The sequence below is a fragment of the Lytechinus variegatus genome, chromosome 3 (assembly GCF_018143015.1).
Source record: "Lytechinus variegatus isolate NC3 chromosome 3, Lvar_3.0, whole genome shotgun sequence".
Classification (NCBI taxonomy): Eukaryota; Metazoa; Echinodermata; class Echinoidea; order Temnopleuroida; family Toxopneustidae; genus Lytechinus; species Lytechinus variegatus.
The window spans coordinates 6,767,214-6,790,975 of record NC_054742.1 but is presented as its reverse complement, the minus strand read 5'-3'; the positions used below and the strand labels follow the sequence as shown (position 1 = coordinate 6,790,975).

Below are 23,762 nucleotides of genomic sequence, written 5' to 3'. Positions count from 1 at the left end.
TTGCTGGATCACCACCAGTGTGCTTTTAAATGGAAATGTCCTCCTTGCAAGCACTTTTCTTTGTATGCAGATACGGGTGTGGGTGAGGGTGTTTGTGTGTATGCCCATGGATATATACCAGTTAAAAAGTTGTAAGATACATAATTAAATCATTGAAGCTAATTATTTTCTGTCTTTGGTAATCAATAATTTGACAGATCTCAACAAAACATGTACAAAACAAATGATAAGAAATTAAAAAACAATAAAATATCATTATTATTGACTGTGATATATTCTAAGGGCAGTAAAATTATTCATAATGATGCAAATGTTATTTGTACCAAACATTAACATTTGAGCTGAAATTATCAAATTATAGAATAATATTCCAAAACATGCATAAATTTGCATAATGAATTAAGCCGCAAACAGAAATTGCCAATTTTCCCAAATGGAACATGTTATGTTTGCAGGATTTTGCAGTATCCATGTCTGTGAAAGCCAATATTGTAGAAATAATATTCTGAATGGTCGATTTGGTAGCCATTTTGTTTATGCAAATTAGGTGGTCAAGACATGAGAAATAAGCTTTGGAACCAGTCTAATCAGATTCAGCATATTTGAATTGTGTGAGATAGCCCAGTTCTCAACTATTACTCCAAAATACTTCTTAAAGTCTATACAGGCCTCTTTTTCCAGAATGGTTCTAGTCTATATTATTCATACAAGTGGAGCGCCTTTGGCAGTCTCACCTGCATTACATGATTCAATATAGCAGCAGCACTGACTGAAAATTCTGTCCACATTTTATTAATTTTATTGATACACTTTCAAAGTTATGATGGCAATTTAACAATTGCAGAAACCATGGCCAAAGTTCATTGACCTTAAACTACCTTTGGCCTTGGTGATGTGACCTGAAACTTGCACAGGATGTACAGCGATACTCGATTACTCTTATATCCAGTTTTTCTTAGGAAGTAGATCCAGATAGTTTCAAAGCTACAATGGTAATTTAACAAATACCTCCAATTTGTCCGATCTTCAATCTTTAATGATGTTTGACTTTGGTCATGTGTCCTGAAACTTCAGTCAGAATGTTCAGTAATACTTCATTACCCATAGATGAAAGTTTCAAGAACTAGGTCCATATACTTTCTATGTTATGACATTTCAAAAACTTAACCTTAGGTTTAGATTTCGATATTGATTCTCAAAACATGGTCTAATTTCATTGAACCTAAATGATCTTTGACCTTTGTCATGTGATCTGAAACCGAGGCAGGATATTCAGTAATACCCCACAGGGAAGGGGGGCACTTCCATTGACGAGTGGATACCATGCGTGACCCCCAAAATACATTTAAAAAGAATGTTTTTTCAAGATAAGGCACGTAATAAGTGTGTAAAATACACTTTATACTAATGAAAAAAGGTATATAGCATAATTATAATATGTCCATTTTATAGCGCAGTTACTATGTGCATATTATTACCCCAGCTGTAGCCTAGCCGCCCACCATATTGATAGACACTAATAAAGCGTTCAAGGAATAAATCCTATCGAGTATCCATTCGCCTGGGTTGAGTGCAGCACAATTTGGATAAATTTCTTGCTGAAGTTACACCATGGCTGGGATTCGAACCCATGACCCTCTGTTTCATAGTCCAGAGGCTAATCCACTGGGCCACAATGCTCCTCTAGGAAAATACATGTTTATGGTCCAATTTGTGAGGGTAAAAAAAAGACTAGACTACTTTACAAAGGATGTCATTTTTGCCCCAACATTATGTGTTTAGGGTCCGATTTGAGCAAAGTGTGTGGGGTGGTAATAAACCTAATGAAAGTAAAAATAAAGCAGACATCCGTGACATAACAATTAAGATATCTTTGTAGGCTACTAATTGTTTAGGGGTTCAGTTCAGAGAATACTTGTGAAATGTACTGTATTGTTTCAAATGCTTGTTAAGGGTAGGGTTTCATATGCCAATATTTGTTAAGGGGTGCATATTTAAAACGTGGAAAATACTTGTTTAGGGTGTTTTTTGAAACTCCATGGTCATGCATGGTATCCAATCGTCAATGGAAGTGGCCCCCTGGGAGTAATACTTGATCACCCTTATATCTAAGTTCAATGAACTAAGTCCATATACTTTCTAAGCTATGTCATTTCAAAAATTTAATCTTAGGTTAAGATTTTTTAATGTTGAAGATGCCACCACTGTCAGAAAAGCGGTGCCTGTAGTCTCGCATTGCTATGCAGGCAAGACAAAAAAAATAAGGAAGAGTTCATACTACATCAAAATACAGTCAGCAGGTACTTAGAAAGTAGCTTCTATTATCCAAGTGATATTCACGACTAGAAGGTATTTGTATGTTTAATGACCTTCGTGTGGACGAAGACGCCTTTATTTTGCAATTGCTGCTCGAAACATTGACCAAATTTCATGTTTTTGTTATCTTTATAAAGAAGAAACCTTCTTGTAGGTCATGTGTCTGGAATTATAAGCAGATATTGTAATACAGGTGAAAGTTATGATCTAAAATATGATACACAATTTAAATCTTGCTCATTAGCATAGAGACCTGCAGTCTTAATTGTAATACACAACAATGGACATTCATCCTTAAGACCACTATTCATATTAGAGGGTCAATACTTAATATTCATGTAAAAATCTCCTCAGCAGGATGATTAAAGCCAGGGGAAAGTCCACCCCCACAATAGTAAAAAGAGGAAGATCAAACTACCACTTTCCGGTCAGTATGAAAATGAAAACTGAATCCTTTTCCCCTATTATGCGTAGAGACCCTAATGAATACTGACTATCTTTTTTATGATTAACAGTGTGTAGTGGCCCTTATGAATTACAGAAAGCCATTTTCCCATGACCAGTGATCCTTATCATTTGGCAAATATAAAGACAATATTGCTGACTGACATAAAAATATGTATAACATTTCTAACATTATTTGTATAGTGCTTGGAATTGTTCTTCGCAAGTGATGTTATGTTGCCCTTTTACTTGCTGTTAGACTTCTGAGTAAGAATGTAAGAAGAGTGACAAGTTTAGACAGATGAATCAGTGTAAAAGAATACTAAGAACAGGAAAAAGATAAAATAGTTTCCTTGCTGGTAAAAATCAGTGATATGTTTTTTTATACGCCCGTCTCGACGAGACGTATTATGGTATCACGATCGGTATCCATCCATCTGTCCGTGAACTTTTCATTGTGATCGCGATAACTTCAATTTAGCTTAACCTAGGCTCATGTAATTTGGTGTGTATGATACTAGCATGAATCCCAGGAAGCCTATTGATTTTGAGGTCAAGGTCGCAGTGACATATTCTCAATCCTTTTGCAGTAAATGTAAACACGGTAACTTCAGTCAAACTTAAAGGACAAGTCCACCCCAACAAAAACTTGATTTGAATATAAAGAGAAAAATTCAACAAGCATAACACTGAAAATTTCATCAAAATCGGATGTAAAATAAGAAAGTTATGACATTTTAAAGTTTCGCTTCATTTCACATAACAGTTACATGTATATGCACATCTCGGTCGGTATGCAAATGAGGGAACTGATGACACCACTCACTATTTCTTTTGTATTTTATTATATGAAATATTTTGATTTTCTTGTCATTGTCGTGAAAAGAAGTATCATTCCTCCCTGAACACGTGGAAATATATTTTGACATTTTGTGCTTCAGGCAAGGAGGTCCTAATCGTCAAATTCGTAAAAATTGAAATATTTTATAATTCAAACAATAAAGAACCAAAAAAATAGTGAGTGAATGACATCATCGACTCTCTCATTTGAATGTAACTGGCTCGTTCATATAACTATTTTGTTGAAAATAAGTGAAACTTTGAAATGTCATAACTTTCTTATTTTACATCCGATTTTGATGAAATTTTCAGCATTGTGCTTGCCTGACTTTTCTCTATTGATTCAAATCAACATTTTTCTGAGGTGGACTTGACCTTTAACCTAGGCTTGTATAATTTGGTGTGTATGATACTAGCATGGATCCCAGGAAGCCTATTGATTTTGAGGTCAAAGTTCTAACACCTTTATCTTTCTATCATTTTTCTGCTTTCACAAAAGCTAATTTGTTCCACAGGCTTCATTGTCCTTTAGATAGGAAATGTTCACCCTATTCTATTAAATTTTCATTAGAAAAATAACGAAACTAGATAAATTGCATCCTACATCTGCCTGGTAGCATGGACCTACTACATGTATAAGGGTGGTAACCACTGATGGACCTACTAAATGTACAAGAGGCTGCTAACCACCGACGTTTTTACTTGAATATGTAAACAGATTTATTACAAGTATGCCATAGATGTTGAGTTTAACATCCATAAACATTATCTGCTTTGGTATTCTTTGAACATGTCACTAGCCAATAAACACAAATTCGATGTGCAGTTTGTATCTTATTTTCCTAAAAAAAAGTGAAGAGAAATTTGAAATGCATGAATCTATTGGATGAAGAATGACCCAACATCTTACCCCATAAACTTTCATAAAAATGTTCCACTACATTGCTCACACCATTAAACCATTCTTGAGAATGACTCAACATCTTCAACTGTTCCACTACGTTGCTCTATCTGCTCACACCACTTAAACCATTCTTGAGAATGACTCAACATCTTAAAATGTTCCACTACATTGCTCTATCTGCTCACACCACTTAAACCATTCTTGAAAATGACTCAACATCTTAAAAATGTTCCACTACATTGCTCTATCTGCTCATACCACTTAAACCATTCTTGAGAATGACTCAACATCTTACTCCATAAACTTTCATAAAAATTATCCACTGCATTGCTCTATCTGCTCACAATACTTAAACCAATGTTTGCAGGGTTGGCTTCATAAGCAAGACTGCTTTTTAGAAATTTGAATTTGGATGATTTAAGCCACATTTCAACAAAATAATAACTAGCACATCAATGATTTGTTGTTCATCTGGCATCTGACAAAGAATTTAAACAAATTTAATTTTAACTTGGTTGACAATGTACAGCATGTTAAAGAAATGTATATGGCACTCTAGATGGGTATATTAAAATTACACCATATTCTTTATATCTTGACACATGTAAACTATGATTCATTTCCTACAACTGGAAGAAATTTTTGTGATATGGTCCAATAATAACAAAGATACAAACATTATTTCATTACACATCAGGAAACCTATCCCTCTGAGTTTTGTATCAAATAGTTTATGTTGTCAGGTTCATCTTTTCAAGTTCAGCCATGAGCATAAACCTTAAAGGATTTGCATTTTTTCAGGACTTGGGATGACCTATTTATCCCCCTCTGATGAATATATGAGATCATGGATTAAAAAAAAAAGAATTTCATTGTAGTTATCGTATTAGGCCGATAATTTTTTGTTTGATTAAAGATATCACACCATTTTCGTAAACATTCATTAAAGGTCAAGTCCATCCCAGAATATTGTTGATTTTAATCAAAGAAAAATCAAACAAGCATAATGCTGAATATTTCATCAAAATTTGATGTAAAATAGAAAGTTACAAAACTTTTCAGTTTCGCTTACTAGTATTTTTCACAAAACAGTAATACCAGTATGCATAACTCAGTGATATGAAAATTAGAGAGTCGATGATATCCCTCACTCACTATTTCTTCTGTTTTTTATTGTTTGAATTATACAATATTTAAATTTTTACAGATTTGACAATGATTTGACATAAAGATTTGACTTAACCATAAACTGTTAAAATAATGGTAATTCCACCTGTTCAGGGAGGAACAAAATTTAGTTGAACATGAGGAGAAAATTCGAATTTTTTGTATGTCATATACTAAAATACAAAGAAATAGTGAGTGGGCGACATCATCAGTCTGACCATTTGCATACTGACCAGGATGTGATATTAAGTGAAACTTTAAAATGTCATAACTTTCTTATTTTACATCAAATTTTAATGAAGTTTTCAGTGTTATGCTTGTCTCCTTTTATTCAAATCAACTTTTTGTTAGGCTTGGACTTGTCCGTAAAAAAAAAAAGTATGGGACTGCAAGATTTCGGCCCAAATATATAAACAAGTTGAATGCCTCTGACAGTCTCGCCTGCATTACGCAATTTGATATAGCAGCAGTGCTGACCTTTAAAACAGCTATTAAATAAGTATTCACAAATGAAAACATTCATTTGATAATAAAGTACTATGTCCATTGACCCAACATGACCTTTGACCATGATCATGTGACCTCAACATGTGCAACATAATAATTCATACTTGATTACCCGTCTACATGTAGATCTATAAACTTTATTATGACGATTCCACAAATACCTTCAACATTATCAAAGTTGTTGACCCTGAATGACCTTTGACCTTGGTAATGTGACCTGAAAAACGCACAGGATGTTCAGGTATACTTAATTGCTCTTATGTCTACGTTTCATGAACTAGATCAATAGAATGTCAAAGTTATGATGACAATTCCACAAATACCCCCAACATGGTCAGTTTGTTGACCCTTAGTGACCTTTGACCTTGGTAATGTGACCTGAAACTCGGTCAGGATCTTCAGTGATACACTATCATTCTTAGGTCAAAGTTTCATAAGCTAGCTCCATATACTTTAGAAGTTATGACAACATTTCAAGAACTTAACCTTGGTTAAGATTTCGATACTGATTCCCCAACATGGTCTAAGTTCATTGACCCTTAATGACCTTTGACCTTGATCATGTGACCTGAAACTCTGGCAGGATGTTTAGTAATACTTGATAATCTGTATGTCCAAGATTTATGAATTAGGTCAATATACTTTTAAAGTTATGATGACATTTCAAAAACTTAACGTTGGTTAAGATTTCCATGTTGACGCCTATAGTCTCGCTCTGCTATGCAGGCGAGACAAAAAACCCAAACTGATCAGAAAGCCTATATTAATCATATGGTGTTGGCAAGAGTTATATTCAATACAAATGCATTGAAGTATAAAGATGAAACGAGTGGTAAAAACATGTAATTTATAAATACTGATTTATGTGAATACAAAAGGTTTAAACAAAACATGATATCATCTTTCTAGATTTCTCTCTCTCAAAAAAAAATCATGCTTACATGTTCACAGAATAATATGTCCATTTATATAGCGCAGTTACTATTTGCATTGACTCAACTAGGCTTTCATACTTGATATCATATCATTATCCCCGGCTGTAGCTGAGCCGCCATATTAATAGAAAAAAGGCATTGGATACTTTGAATCATACCGCTAAAATTATAAATGCTCAGGGTCGACAAAACAAAAAGGAAATTGAAATTTCTCCTTTTTTGACAAGAAGATTCAATGACAATCACCTTTACAACATTATTGGTAAGTATTTGAATGGTTGATTAGGATTTTGATCTGAGAAATAATGAGTGCAAAATAGCAGGTACAATAGATCACTTTCATTTTGCAATTAATATGTAAAATGTTCTAATGGTGTATCAACATTGTTCCAAGATATTATTTTTTATTCAAATTTCTCAATTATTTCATAGTAGTAAGATAATAACAAATAAGAAAATCTGCTAACAATTTTAAGGCACTTTGAGAATAAGGGTTCATGACATTCGTGATTTGAGACAGGAGAACTGTTGTAGAAACTTAAGTTAAGAAACAAAACAATACATTTCATTCTTATAGTCAAGAAGAGAGGATACAATATTAGCCACATCACTTTTAAATGACTTATTGATATTCTTAAAAATACATGAATCAAATATAATGGAGAAAAATGTATACGTACGATCTATAATTCTACTTATTATGTTTGAGCAGTAAAAACCATACATGATATGACACAGATAATACTGAACAATGTAGATAATGAAACTAAGCTTCAACTTGCTCTCAAAACTATCTTCATCCTATTCCCAACATAATATGTAAAGATAACAAACATCACCCAAACCATCACAGTCCTCTATCTAGTGCTAAAACATATCAAGAGTTAAAAACAATAGGGAGAACAACGTTCTGTATGCCTACATGTTTCTATACAGAGTGAATGATATCATCTAATGTTTAGCGCAATTCCGAACTGACTTTGATATAATCATCATGGCTTTAACAGGGCAAGCCAATTACAGTGCACAAGCATTTCAAAGAAATACTTCCTGCCATGTAACTCTTTACCTCATTTGTGTTAAATGCAGCACAAAAAAAGTAATTGCAGAAGGAAATTATGCCATGGCTGGGATTTCTTCCACTTGAGTCCCCAATGACAACCTTCCTTGGAAGCAATGCCATATTGTTATTTAGGTTAAAGGAGAATGAAACCATTGGAACAAGATAGCTTGTGTGAAAACAGAAAAATCAAAGAAACAGATCAACGAAAGTTTGAGAAAAATCGGACAAATAATGAGAAAGTTATGAGCATTTAAATATTGCGATCACTAATGCTATAGAGATAGCAAATTGGCAATGCGACAAAGATGCGTGATGTCACTTGTGAACAACTCTCCACATTACTTTAGTATATATTTCACTTGAATTGCCTCTTTTATCACATCTATCCATAAATCATACTGTTCTTTCTACATGAGGGCATGTAATACATATTTTTTAAAAATACACCATGGATAAAGAGTTTGTATCATCATAAGAAAAAGCAAAAAGAGACATTTTGAGGGTATTTTATAGTCCACCAAAGGGAAAGTTGTTCATCAGTGACATCACACATCCTTGTCGCATTGCCAATGTGAGGATATCTATAGCATTAGTGATTGCAATATTCAAATGCTCATAACTTTCTCACTATTTGTCCGATTTTTCTCAAACTTTCTTTATTCTTATTCTTTGATTTTTCTGTTTCTACACAAGCCTATTTGTTCCAAAGGTTTCATTCCCCTTTAAAGAATTGAAGACTTACACAATCTGATCACATTTACCTTTAACCTCCCAAATTTGTTAATTCATTTATAATTGTTAGGAAATAGGAATGCAATAGAGAATATTTACACAAACTAACACATCAATGATGTGGAGCTCATCCGGCATCTCGCAACAAAATTTAACACAATTTTAATTTCAGCCCAGTTGACACTGTAGTGAATTATATTGGTGACATAAATTGAGGATATAGAATTGAAATTGATGAAGAAATGACATAGAAGGCTGAAGCATTTTTTTGTGATCTATGAATAAATTTCATATGAATTAAGTATTAATAATTATCTAGTCAAGTTTCTTAACTCTGTGTAGAACCTTAGTGAACCTAATGTAGCTCTCAGATGGAACAAAAATAACCAAAGTCAATCAACAAATAAATAAGTAATTTTTGTGAGTTTGAAAATATATGAATAAATTAGCATATTTCATGAGTTTCAAAATTCCATGTTGAAATTTTGTATCACCACCTCGAGCTATTATATAAAGCAAAATAAATTGAAATTGATCAACAGATGAAGAAAAAACTTTTCTTTGTAATTCTGTGTAGAATTTGGTGAACCTCATAAAGTTCTACAAAATGGAAGAAGAAAAAAAAGTAAAAATCGGTCAACAATTAAAGAAGAAAAAGCATTTTATGTGAATTTCTAAAAATATGAAAACATTAATCTCCCATAAATAAGCATAAAAATTGTTCTAGTAAATATTTCAAAATTCTGTGAAGATTGGTGAACCTCATAAAGTTCTACAAAATGGAAGAAAAAAAGTAAAAATAGGTCAACAATTAAAGAAGAAAAAGCATTTTATGTGAATTTCTAAAAATATGCATTAATTAATTTCGCATAAATTAGCATAAAAATTGTTCTGGTCAAAATTCTGTGTAGAAGTTTGGTGAACCTCATGAAGCTCTACCAGATGGAAGCAAAAAATTCAAAATCGGTCAACAAATAAAGAAGAAGCATTTTTTTGTGTATTTTGAAAAATGCGCATAAATTAGCATATTTAATGAATTTCAAAATTCTATGTAGAAGTTTTGAATCCCCCACCTAGTGCTATCATAAAAGCAAACAGAATTGAAATCGGACTTGAAATGGCGAAGTAGTAGCATTTTGAAATTGTGGACGGACGCCACGCCATGGCATAAGCTCATCTTGCCCTTCGGGCCGGATGAGCTAAATAATGACTATATTCTAGAAGCTTTAAAAGAGCTTTATGGCACAGCCTCTTGGTCACACATTCTTTGTCAGTGGTTACCATGTTGAAGAGTTTATCAGACATCTAGATCAAACTGAAATGCACAATTTCTCCTTTCTTAATCACTGTCTTCAACAGCTCTTGATGACGTCCCATTTGATAGATTAAGTGTTCCCATCTGTTTGCATGAAAAAAAGAGAAAAAGACGAATATAAGGAAAGAAATGAGCATTGGATATACATGTATACAAGAAAAAAGTAAACTTCCATTAAGTTAATATACCACATGAAGGAAATTATTGGTAATTTCAACAAATAACAAAAAAATTTGACATTCATAATAAGCAGTAAATTATCAAATTGACAATCATGGATCTGAATAAGATAAAATATTCAGGAGTTTAAACATCTTCATGGGTTTTAAGCACACAAGTTTACCATACATTTCATTTGGATCAATTACCATCTTTTAATTTCAACTTTGCCAACTTTTTTTTGTTATAAAGAAATCAACCAAGTTGTACATAATGTTTTATTTAAAATTTAAATATAGATATAGTTAATATGGTATCATGAAACTTTCTTATGTAATGCACTTTGTTAATATTTTTTGAATGTTCTTGTGTGTATTTCTCTTTGACAATGACATGAATTATTTTTAAGTTTGCTTTTATTCAAATTGAAAATTCAGTCAGAATTCTATCAAATCTGTAATATACCTATACATGATAGATACAAAAAGAATGCAAGCAAGGCTAATGCTTATTTAACCTTTTTGGCATACTGCCATTTCGAATTAAACCAAATAATAATAATAACAATAGTCATTTATAAGGCACTATCTATCTAGAAATAATCTATTCCAAGGCGCATTGTTATTATTACCCAGGCTTTAGCTCGAGCTGCCTTTCAGCGCTCAGTGCAATCAAGGAATTAATCCTGCCGGGTACCAATTCACCTCACCAGGGTTGAGTGCAGCACAATGTGGATAAATTTCTTGGAGAAGGTAATTATATCATGGCTGGGATTCAAATCCACAACTCTGTTTCACAGTCAGAAGACTAATCCATTGGGCCACAATGCTCCAAATATTTCATCTTCCTTTGTGAATTGGGCCATGAAGTTACAATTCAATGCTCATTCAACAAACCTAAAGTAGGTACAGTATATAGAATGCAGGATCTTGTTGGGACTGCTAATAACTATTATATTATAAGAAATCCTGACAAAAAATACAGGAAAGAATATGATTGCCATTCAATTTTAAATCATTGTACTTATTACATATATCATTTTGGTATGAGGAGAGAGGGTGGGACAATACTAAATTTTCCTAATACACATTTTTCTTAACTAAACCATCCTTACTTTAATAATGTTACAAAAAGAATTGTCAATCTTTAGGCAGTTACCTTGGGGCATTGATTATAAGCATGTCAGCCACTTTTCCAGGTTCCAGTGACCCATGTGTTGCTGACCTTCCTATAGACTTTGCTGCATTGATTGTAGCAGCCACCAAAACCTCTTCTAGTGACATACGGAATGTCACACAGGCCATGTGCATGGTCAAAGGCTGAAAGAATAATGGTATGAATTAGTTGATTATATGTTTTCATATGATCCCTAAAAAATTTCTACAACCATTTCTTCACTCTTTTACACAATTTCATATGCATGAATCTATTAATTTTTCCAAAATATCAAGTGTGAAATTTATTGAATTTTGATCAATTGTCTAAAATTGAACTTCATTGAATTTCACAGCATCCTGCAGAGGTTTGTATTATTGGTTAGATAATCTGTCTCATGATGCTAAAGTGAAAATTTTGTTCTCTGCTTTCAGATGTACAATAAGTAAAACTAATATGGCTCTGAAGACTCTTAGTGGTGTAAGTCAACCTTGAGCACTCAAACCAAACAATCTCAGATCTCTTTTACTCTGAATTTGGAGGAGTGGAACATGTATTTGAGATGAATGTTGTGAATAAGAAACCAATGAATTTGACTGAGCATCATCACAGTTTAGTTGGAAGATAAATGAGTAATACCAAATAAAGAAAAGTGAATTTGGTTAGCATACAACTTTCTGTTAATCTTCCAGTAGAAGTAGTTTTTTGTATTGATAAATTATTTAAAATGTGAGATTGGGTTGAATATGACATAACAATAATATTTATTCTTTACATTATCAATAATATTGATAAACACCTTGCGAGTCTGCCATGTTGATGAACGCTTCTTCATATCAGTAGACTTCGAAAGAAAACTTCAGTAATATTGTTAACAAAATCATCACATAGTAATGAACTCAATATTCTTTATTATATAAAGAAAAAATAATAATTTCAGCAGTTACTATGTCACTTAGTCTCTCCCTTAAAGGTAATAAATCAGTGCCACCTTAAAGTGCTTGTGGGAGAATATAAAAAAAAGAGATGTGACTAGAAGTGAGATGATTACACTGATTAAAAAAGACGAAATGATGAAGAAGAAAAGGAGGAAAAGGGGAAGAATATCTTCCTTGAAATATATAGCAATGAAAGTGATAAAGAAAGGGAGTGAGATGAGAGAGAGATATGATAGATATAAAGGAAATAGAGGAACAAAAGGTGAAAATATGAGAAAAAAAGAGAAAAAGGTAGAAATTTAAATTTTGGTAGTTTGAGAAAGGAAAGGGGGGGGGGGGGGGCTAGAAACAGATTTTAATGTCTTTAATTACCATTGAGAGGCAGTAAGCATTTGGGTTAAAATCTGAGCCTAGCGCTACAGGTACACCTTCACTGATCATTTTCCTTGCTGGAGGAGGCTTGAGCCTCAGGATGTATGCAGTGGTTGGTAGTAGTACAGCTACAGAACCTGCCTCAGCCATGGATTTAATACCAGCATCAGAAACTTCTTCTAGATGAGAGACTGCTCGGGCACCAAGACTAGCTGCTAGCTGGATTAAACAAGAAATTACATGATACACAAATAAAATGAATTTATGCTCTATACCTAAATGTTCACCCTGACCTTAAGGTGACCGTAATTGAATGCAGAGAAAGGAAAAACCTCCATCAGAGAATTTATATATTTAATTGCCTGTTAACCTTTTTTATTTAACACAAAACTCGCAAAGGATGTTTAGTGATACTTGATTACGCTTATTTTCAAGTTTTATGAATCAGATCCATAAACTTTCAAAGTTATGATATAATTCAATAGCCCTAACTTGGTCAAAGTTCATTGACTATACATGACCTTTGACCTTGGTCATGTGACTTGAAACTCAGGCAGGATGTTCAATAATGTTTGACTACCCTTATGGCCATGTTTCATGAACTAGGTCCATAAACTTTTAAAGTTATGATGACATTTCAAAAACTTAACCTTCTGATTCCCCCAACATGGTCTAGTTCAATGACCCTAAATGACCTTTCACCTTGGTCATATGACCTGAAACTCAATCAGGATGTTCGGTAATACTTGATTAACCTTATCTTTAAGTTTCACGAATGAGGTCCATATACTTTTTAACCCTAAATCTCCCGTGGTATTTTGATTCTTGTCATTCCCGGGGGGGGGCCATTATGGCCCCCCCTTAAGATCTCGGCCACCGATCGCGCGAGCGACGCAAAAATTTGCACGCTGGTAGTGTGCGATGAAATCTTCAAGGCTGTATGGTAAAATTTTCCAAAATAATGAGATTTTATTTTATATGAATTAATTATGCTAATTTATGCATAAATCATACTTTTTGCTCTAATTCACTAAATAAAGCTCCTAGAATGCTAATTTTTGGTAAAAATTTTCTTTGTAGCATTCTTAACAATCGTAATTCAAAAAAACTTTGGTTTGGAAATAAATTTCTTATGTATTTTATTGTTTTATGAATTTCTTATGTATTTCTTTGTTTTTTTACTTTTTGTTTTTTAATTGTTTTTTCAATGGAAATTGTTCCAGACATAATTCTGATCATAAACAAGGCAAAATTTATTAAGTTTAATCAGTAAAAGTAGAAATAATGATACATTTATGAATTTTGGCTAAATACGCAATTTGCATTGGATTTGTAGATGAAATCCCGTTTATGAGCAATTTTGGGTCTGACATGCACTTGCATAATGTTGCGTAATGTCGTAACCGCGTACCCGGGCGTCACAAATTTGGTCTCAAAATTTGCGCGAGACTTGAATGTAAAAAGTCAGTGAGCTGCGAGGTGAAAAAATTTCGCGCAGCAGATATATCGCGAAAATTGTTGAGGGGGGGGGGCCATTATGGCCCCCCCGGGAGAATTAGGGTTAAGTTATGCTGTCATTGCAAAAACTTTTGGTTAAGATTTGATGTCGCCGCCATCGCCGTCTGAAAAGCGGCGCCAGTAGAATCACTCTGCTATGCAGGTGAGACAACAATTCACAAAATGATAAAATACATTTACTAGTATAACGTTTTGGCAAATTAAAAAAAAGATATTTGCTAGAAATGACAATAATTGATTTTTCACCCAAACTTAGCATTTTACAAGCTCTTTAAGGCGAGTTAAAGGAAAAATATACATATGTACTTTTTGTATAATAAATCAAAAATAAATTTTAGAATTTTTTTTTACTAGATGCTGTCTCATAGTTTACAACCAGTTCTATGTGCATGCATCAGCAGCTGAGATCTTGAGGGGGGGGGTTAAAAAAAGAAATAGCCCAGTTAAAGTATAGTTAAGGGTTAACATTACTTCCGAGTTACAGAAAGTTGTAAACATTTTAAAAATAGTTAATCTAAACACCTTATTATAGCTATAGATTTTTGTTACTATAGAATTGTGTTTACAACTAAACATGATAGTAGACCGGCCAAAACGATTTTTTATACTTTGGACGGCAAAATTTGTTAATGCTTGCTAATGCTTGGCATCCCAGCTAAGAGTTTTGCAAAAATACCCAGGAATAGCGTACGGGCGGATGCCAAGCGCAGTTTTGCGTGAAAGTGTCATTTTTAGCGTAAAATCTGAAAGACTGTCGAAAATCACGCATTTTGATATTTTGACGGATTATCATCATATTTTTGATTATCTTTGATATGAAATTATTTTTATTCAGAATTTCAAATTATAAGTCTACTAAATATGCATTTCAAATTTGAATATTACACACACACACATATGGCACAGGAAAACATAAAACCGCGATTTCCTCGAAATAAAAGTTTGTGAAAACTATCAATAGTTTGAAGTTTTTTTTACGCAACATAAATTATTCGATTTAAATGCGTTTATCCATCGAATGTATAGTAAATGTCCTAGTGCCGCAAATATTAAAAGAATTTTCTAGTAAGATGGTAGATATCTCATTTTATGTTATCCGAAAGGAGACAATGTGCATTTTACCAGGTGCGCATTTAGAAAGAAAAATTGAAAATACCGTACATTATGTACATAATTACATGTATAAGTACATACTTAAGCGAGTTTTTATTTACATGTATAAGTCCATAATAAAGCGAGTTTTCAATTGGATAGCACAATTTGTCAATTCCTTGCATCCCAGCTAAAAGTCTTGCGGAAATACTGAGTAATAGCGTACGGGCGGATGCCAAGTGCACTTTTGCGTGAAAGTATCATTTTTAGCGTAAAATCTGAAAGACTGTCGAAAATCATGCTTTTCGATATTTTGACGAATTATCATCATATTTTTGATTATCTTTGATATGGAATTGTTTTTATTCAGAGTTTCAAATTATAAGTCTACTAAAATATGCATTTCAAATTTGAATATTACACACACATATATGGCAATATGAAATATAAAATCGTGATTTACTCAAAATAAAGATTTGTAGAAATTATTAATGGTATAATGTTTGTGTTCCGCATCTCAATTTCGTCAAGATTTAGTGCTAACTAAATAAATACTTAATAATTGTTGTCATGTCACTTATAGTGAAAACAAATACTGAAATAAGATGCAAGATATATATCATTTTATGTTATATATACGAAATATAACAATGCACATTATTTTATCAGATGCGCATTTCCGATAAAAAAAATAAACAGCGCACAATATTACATCGATATTGCACATTATCTTCTATCAGTGCGATACTCGTCATGATATTATATAGGATTATGATTGCTTTTGTAGAGTTCGATCTTCTTGTTATTTCCACGAATGAATTGGTGCTGAACTTAAATCTACCTGTGGCGATATTCAAAAATAGGTCTGATATTCAATTTGCTGTTACCGTGGTAGCATTAATTTTACAGGAATATCTATATCCAAAATCATAGAAAACATACATGTATGAATAAAGCCATTGAATTAGCGTTTTTAAACCACTCTGTGAATTTTCAGTGTAATCAAATCAATTTTATGTTGGGGTGGACTTGTCCTTTAAAGTTCACATTTCAAATCTTAAAGCTCATTTCATCACAGTGTATTGCCATTTTGGGAAATGCCGTCACACGACCATTATGACAAACAAATCTAAAGGCTAATGACCAGCGTCCATATATATATTGTAATATATAGATGGTCGTACAACTGCATTTCCCAAAAGGGCATTGGTATGTCCAGGGCTGCCCAGGGTCGGGCTGTCCGGCCCCTGTCTTAGACCAGGATATATATCAACATGGACCTGTGATAATAGCAAATGCAAAAACTTTTATGAAGTAAAATGAATTGAATGAAAATTATAATTTGCAATGCAAAAGACCAAATAACATTTATTGTTCATATTTTAACATAATAATTATAGCAGCAGGACATTGGAAACAACTGAAATTAATAATTCAAAAAAAAAACGCCATCCATAGCTCATCGAACCAAAATAACGTATGACCTTGATCATGTGAACTGAAATATGTGCAAACTGATCGATGATACTTTAATACCCTTATGTTCAAGTGTAATATTTAACTGGATCAATAAAAATAAAAAGTTATGATGACATCTAAAAAAATACCCCCAGCATATGGCCAAAGTTCAGTGACTCTAAATGACTTTTGACCTTAATAATGTGATCTAAAACTTGTGCAAAGACGATCAGTAATACATGAATATTAAAGTGTTATTAAAATTAAAGTGTCATTAATTTTTTTCTATACGTTCAAAGTTATAATGAAATTTTGAAAAATGTAAATTTGGTTAAGATTTCAAGGTTGATATGACGCTGTTATATCAAAACTACCGTCACCTCCACCAGGGAAGTGGCTCCTTTAGTCCTGCTCTGCTATGCCGGCGAGACAAAAAATAGGTACTGCCGTGCAACGGCCATTTTTTTAATATACTTAATATATAATCAAATAACTGAAGTAAAATGTAGATTGACAGAGTGGTTTAAAAGTGCTAATTCAATCGCTTTATTCATACATGTATGTTTTCTATGATTTTGAATATAGATATTCCTGTAAAATTAATGCTACCATAACGGCAAATTAAATATCAGACCTATTTCTGAATATCGCCACAGGTAGATTTAGGTTCAGCACCAATTCATTTGTGGAAATAGCGAGAAGATCGAACTCTACAAAAGCAAACATAATCCTATATAATATCATGACGAGTATCGCACTGATATAAGATAATGTGCAATATCGATGTAATATTGTGCGCTGTTTATTTTTTTTATCGGAAATGCGCATCTGATAAAATAATGTGCATTGTTATATTTCGTATATATAACATAAAATGATATATATCTTGCATCTTATTTCAGTATTTGTTTTCACTATAAGTGACATGACAACAATTATTAAGTATTAATTTAGTTAGCACTAAATCTTGACGAAATTGAGATGCGAAACACAAACATTATACCATTAATAATTTTTATAAACCTTTATTTTGAGTAAATCACGATTTTATATTTCATATTGCCATACATGTGTGTGTAATATTCAAATTTGAAATGCATATTTAGTAGACTTATAATTTGAAACTCTGAATAAAAACAATTCCGTATCAAAGATAATCAAAAATATGATGATAATCCGTCAAAATATCGAAAAGCGTGATTTTCGACAGTCTTTCAGATTTTACGCTAAAAATGATACTTTCACGCAAAAGTGCACTTGGCATCCGCCCGTACGCTATTACTCAGTATTTCCGCAAGACTTTTAGCTGGGATGCAAGGAATTGACAAATTGTGCTATCCAATTGAAAACTCGCTTTATTATGGACTTATACATGTAAATAAAAACTCGCTTAAGTATGTACTTATACATGTAATTATGTACATAATGTACGGTATTTTCAATTTTTCTTTCAAAATGCGCACCTGGTAAAATGCACATTGTCTCCTTTCGGATAACATAAAATGAGATATCTACCATCTTACTTGAAAATTCTTTTAATATTTGTGGCACTAGGACATTTACTATACATTCGATGGATAAACGCATTTAAATCGAATAATTTATGTTGCGTAAAAAAAACTTCAAACTATTGATAGTTTTCACAAACTTTTATTTCGAGGAAATCGCGGTTTTATGTTTTCCTGTGCCATATGTGTGTGTGTGTAATATTCAAATTTGAAATGCATATTTAGTAGACTTATAATTTGAAATTCTGAATAAAAATAATTTCATATCAAAGATAATCAAAAATATGATGATAATCCGTCAAAATATCAAAATGTGTGATTTTCGACAGTCTTTCAGATTTTACGCTAAAAATGACACTTTCACGCAAAATTGCGCTTGGCATCCACCCGTACGCTATTCCTGGGTATTTTTGCAAGACTATTAGCTGGGATGCCAAGCATTAACAAATTTTGCCGTCGAATCCTTATCTAGAGCACTTTTTGAGGTTTGGCCGGTCTACTATGAGTTGAATGCAAACTTGATTACCTCAGCAGCCTTGACATAGTGTAGCTCATCACCATGGATATTGATTGCCATTCCTGCCTTCATACCAGCCTCAAGGATACTCTTAGTCTCTTCAACTTCAAAGAGACCTTTATCACAAAAGACATCAATGTTCTCTACTTGCAGATCTCCTTTATTCATCAGCTCCTGTATTCTTGGTATCTGTACATTAATAATATCCTGAGTAGCCTCCTGTACTGTCATTCCTCTGTATGGATTGGTAAAGGGGTCAATCAAAATTAGGCTAACAAAGGCAATGTCTTTTATAAAAGTCTTGTGCTTGAGATACCTTATTTTGAGCACAAGAAGACACTCAATGTTCATATAGAAATTCACTATAGGATTTGAACCCAACCCTCCATCTTCAATCAAAGATATCAATCTTAGAGCACATTTTGAATTACCACAGAATAATACCATTTGATCTGTTCTATTGGGAAATTAAGGGCAATTCAGAATAACTCATTTTCCAAGAGAGAAAAATTATAGTGTGGATGCTTAAAAAAGATAAACAGCACAAAAAAGAAAGTTCATCCTCAATGAAAATGGCATAAGTTTTCAATGAAGGAGGTTTTGAGAAAAGGTACATACCTGTTGGATATGTCTCTCACTTCTTTACTATGTTTGTGTATAAAATGAAATTAATCAGCCATGTCATGTCTAAATGACTAATATTCACCTATCAAATGTCACAGATGATATGTTTTATTACATATACAGGAGTGTATTTTCAATTTGTTTTATTTTCAAAAGAGATAAAAAGTCTTAATCTTGGTTAGATTTTTCATATCGATACCCCATGGTCAAAGTTCATTGTCCCTAAATGTCTTTTGATCTTGATCATGTGAATTGCAACTCATGCCAGATCATGAATGATACTTTATTACCTTTATGGCCAAGTTTCATGAAATAGGTCCTTATCGTGTTGACATTTCAAGATACCCAAACATGGTATAAGTTCAATGACCCTAAATTTTTTTTTATCTTGATCATGTGACCTGAAACTACTGTAATATGATCTATGATTCTTGATTACCCCTGTGTCCAACTTTCATAAATGAGCAGGGGTCCATAATATACTCCAAGATATAATGACATTTCAAAAACATAGGTTTAGATTTCAATGTGGCGACGTAAAAAACAAAAGCGGCACCAATAGTTTTACTCTGCTATTCGGGCAAGACAAAAAAGAAAATTTTGATGACCAATTATGAAAATAACAAATACGAAAGACTCACTTTGGAACAGCATGTGCTCCACAGTAGGTGCTTGATATCTCAATAGGGATATCTCTCTTGGCTTGTTCTAATACTCTCAACATCTTAATTTCAGTATCTGCATCCAATCCATAACCACTCTTACACTCTACAGTAGTAGTCCCACATCTTAACATGCTTTGTAATCTCTCCTTGAGAAGGTTATATAGATCATCATCACTTGCATTCCGTGTGTGGTTAACTGTGAAATGTATACCACCACCTGCCTTATGAACATCCATGTATGAAGCACCAGCTAGCTGAAAAGTCAAAGAGGTGGGAATAAACACCTTTAAAAGGTATGCAAACATTCATCTCTCTGAACATTACCCAGACTTGGTCTGTTTTGTCTACTTTCTGTTTCTTATCTCCATCTATAACCAATTCATATACTAACCATCATAGTCTAAAAGCAATTTCGCCCATTCACCAATCTGTTGATTTCCATATTTATAAGCTATACTCGTTTTGTCCATATTGTCTTGGTCCACCACTATTTACTCAGTCTGATTAAATGAAGTGTTCGTCAATCTAATTTTCATTTTACAAAATATGCAAAATAAGTAGTAGAGCAGGGTTCCCAGCTTTTCAAGAAATCAAAATTCCCTGATTTTTCCCTGATGACGTATAAAAAATTCCCTGATATTTAAACCCATTCCCAGTTTCGCATGTTGCACAGTGAATTACATATATTTTTAGTATAAGAACAATAATATGTAAAACTAATTAGTACCACTATAACCAGTTATTCAATTGATGTTGTTTTGATATGCAACAAAATACAACAGAGTCTGACTGACTACCGTGCTTTTGACTTTTGGGCTGATCAAAATTCCCTGATTTTTCTCTACTGGAAAAAAGTAAAATAATTTTCCCTGATTTTCCTGATAGGCTGGGAACCAGTTATTAGACCATCTGGTCAATAGAATAGACAAAATTACAATGAGACTATCTGGGTATTTGACCAATATCTTTTACATGATCCTATTGCTTACATTGAATATTAATCTTTATATTATCTTTATTTGCTTGTGTAAAGATTTCCCATGTTATTCAATTGAGTAGAGTTGAAATGAAACAAGTGGAATGCCTCTGGCAGTCTTGCCTGCATTAAACAATTCAATATACATGTAGCAGCAGTGCTAACTATGAAATCAACTATAAATAATTATTCACAAAAACAAAATTCATAAGAAAATAAAATAATATGTTTATTGATCATAATACCTTTGACCTTAATCATACATGTATGACCTAAGACTTGCGTAATTTGATCAGTGATATTCGATTACCCTTATTTCCAAGTTTTATTAACTAGATCCATAAACTTTCAAAGTTATGAAGACATTCAAAAATATAATCAAACATTGTCAACTTTCAATGACCCTAAATGACCTTTGTCATAGTAACCTAAATCTCAGGCAGGGTGTTCAGTAATACTTGATTAAATTCATGTTTAAGTTTTATGAACTAGGTCTATATACTTTGCACGTTATGGTGATATTGGTTAAAATTCAAATATAGACGCTGCAGTCAGAAAAGTGGCGCCTGTGAGAAAATAAAACCAAACTTGAAACAGAAATTTAAACAAATTGATATAAGACCAACTGAAAAACTGCTTATAGACTAAGTGAATATAAACATGAATATCAGATACGTAGATTAAATGAAAAATATCATAAGTAGATTAAAGGAAGAATATGAGATACACTGATTAAAGGAAGAATATCAGATACATAGATTAAAGGAAAAATATCAGATACGTAGATTAAATGAAGAATATCAGATACATAGATTAAAGTAAGAATATCAGATACGTAGATCAAATGAAGAATATCAGACACATAGATTAAAGTAAGAATATCAGATAGGTAGATTAAAGAAAGAATACCAGATACGTAGATTAAAGGAAGAATATCAGATACATAGATTAAAGGAAAAGTCCACCCAAACAAAAAGTTGATTTAACACTATTTTAACAGAGCTATTTCAGACCAAACTGGGCGTTGTGGTGTGCGTCTGTAATCCAAGCTGTGGGGAAGTTACAAATTGATGCAGAGGTTTGAGGTTCGAGCCCTGGTCACGTCTTTCGGATGGTGACGTTAAAGGTCGGTCCCAGACGTAAATAATCATATCTGATTGATAAACGTCTGACAAAACTCAAATACACACACACACACCAAGCCATTGCTGCAAAAATTTGCACACGCGTACTAGAGCCAAATCTAAACTACAAGACTGTAAACTAAAATTTTCTTAAATTTTTTAAATCAATTAATCATGCAAATAAGCGTATAAAATTTGCTCTAAGTTTTAAAATGTTTTTGCCTGTAACTTTGGTGAACATATCAACTTTTACATTTCTAACAAAAAAAATTGCTAAAAAATGATTTTTTAAATTCTTATGTATTTCTTTGTTTTTTCTGGTGAACTTTGTCAAGGATCCTTTTGCGATCATAAAATAAATCTATCTAAACCAACAAAAGTAAAAGCAAGTTGAACGCCTCTGGCAGTCTCGCCTGCATTATGCGATGCAATATTGCAACATTGCTGACTTTGAAAACAGCTTTTGAATAATTATCCACAAAAGAAAACATCGATGTGATAATAAAATATATATGTCCATTGACCCAACATGATCTTTGAAAATATTGACTTGTGTGCAAAACATACTTTTTGATGACCCATATGTCTAGATGTTTCGTGAAGTACATGAGTAGATCCATAAACTTTCTAAGTCATGATGCCAATCCAACAAATAACCCACAACAAGGCCAAAGTTCATTGACCTTAAATGACCTTTGATCATGATCATATGACCTGAAACACATATTAAGGGATACATGGCTACTCTCATGTCCAAGTTTCATGAACTAGATCCATAAACTTTTAAAGTTATGATAATTCCACAAATACCCCCAACATCATCAAAGTTTGTTGACTCTAAATGACCTTTGTCCTACGTCATTTGACCTGAAACTCGCACAATGTTAAGCGATACCTAATTGCTCTTATGTCTTAGTTTCATGAACTTGATCCATAAAATTTTAAAGTTATGATGACAATTTCACAAATACCCCCAGATTGGTCAAATTTTGTTGACCCTAAGTGACCTTTAATCTTGGTCATGTGAACTGAAATTTAGGCTGAATCTTCAGTGATACCGGTATATTATAACATTATTACAATGTCATACTAACTTCAGATGTGTGCAAAGCATACTTGATAACCCTTATGTCCAAGTTTCATAAACTACATGTAGGACCATATACTTTTTAAGTTATGATATTTCAAAAACTTAACCTTGGTTAAGATTTAGATATTGATTTCCCCCAACATGGTCTAAATTCATTGACCCTAAATGACCTTTGACCTTAATCATGTGACCTGATACTCAGGCAGGATCTTCAGTGTTACACTATTACCCTTGATGTTTTGTGAACTAGGTCCTTATACTTTTTAAGTTTGATGACATTTCAAAAACTAATCCTTGGCTAAGATTTCAATGTTGACGCTGCCACAATCAGAAAAGCCGCGCC

The 23,762-nt window shown here is 32.9% G+C and overlaps 1 protein-coding gene across 2 annotated transcripts in view; it reads right to left on the bottom strand.

The window, feature by feature from the left end:
• Positions 1-10,035: 10,035 nt before the first annotated feature.
• LOC121410092 (probable imidazolonepropionase) overlaps positions 10,036-23,762 on the bottom strand; it is a 51,399-nt gene continuing 37,672 nt past the window's right edge. For both annotated transcript variants that reach the window (XM_041601960.1, XM_041601961.1), the window contains 5 exons: positions 20,206-20,483; positions 18,950-19,175; positions 12,848-13,066; positions 11,541-11,701; positions 10,036-10,307 (listed from right to left, as the gene is read on the bottom strand). In XM_041601960.1, coding sequence (XP_041457894.1) covers positions 10,214-10,307; positions 11,541-11,701; positions 12,848-13,066; positions 18,950-19,175; positions 20,206-20,483 — 978 coding nt within the window. In that variant the 3' untranslated portion in view covers positions 10,036-10,213. The remainder of the gene's footprint in view (positions 10,308-11,540; positions 11,702-12,847; positions 13,067-18,949; positions 19,176-20,205; positions 20,484-23,762) is intronic.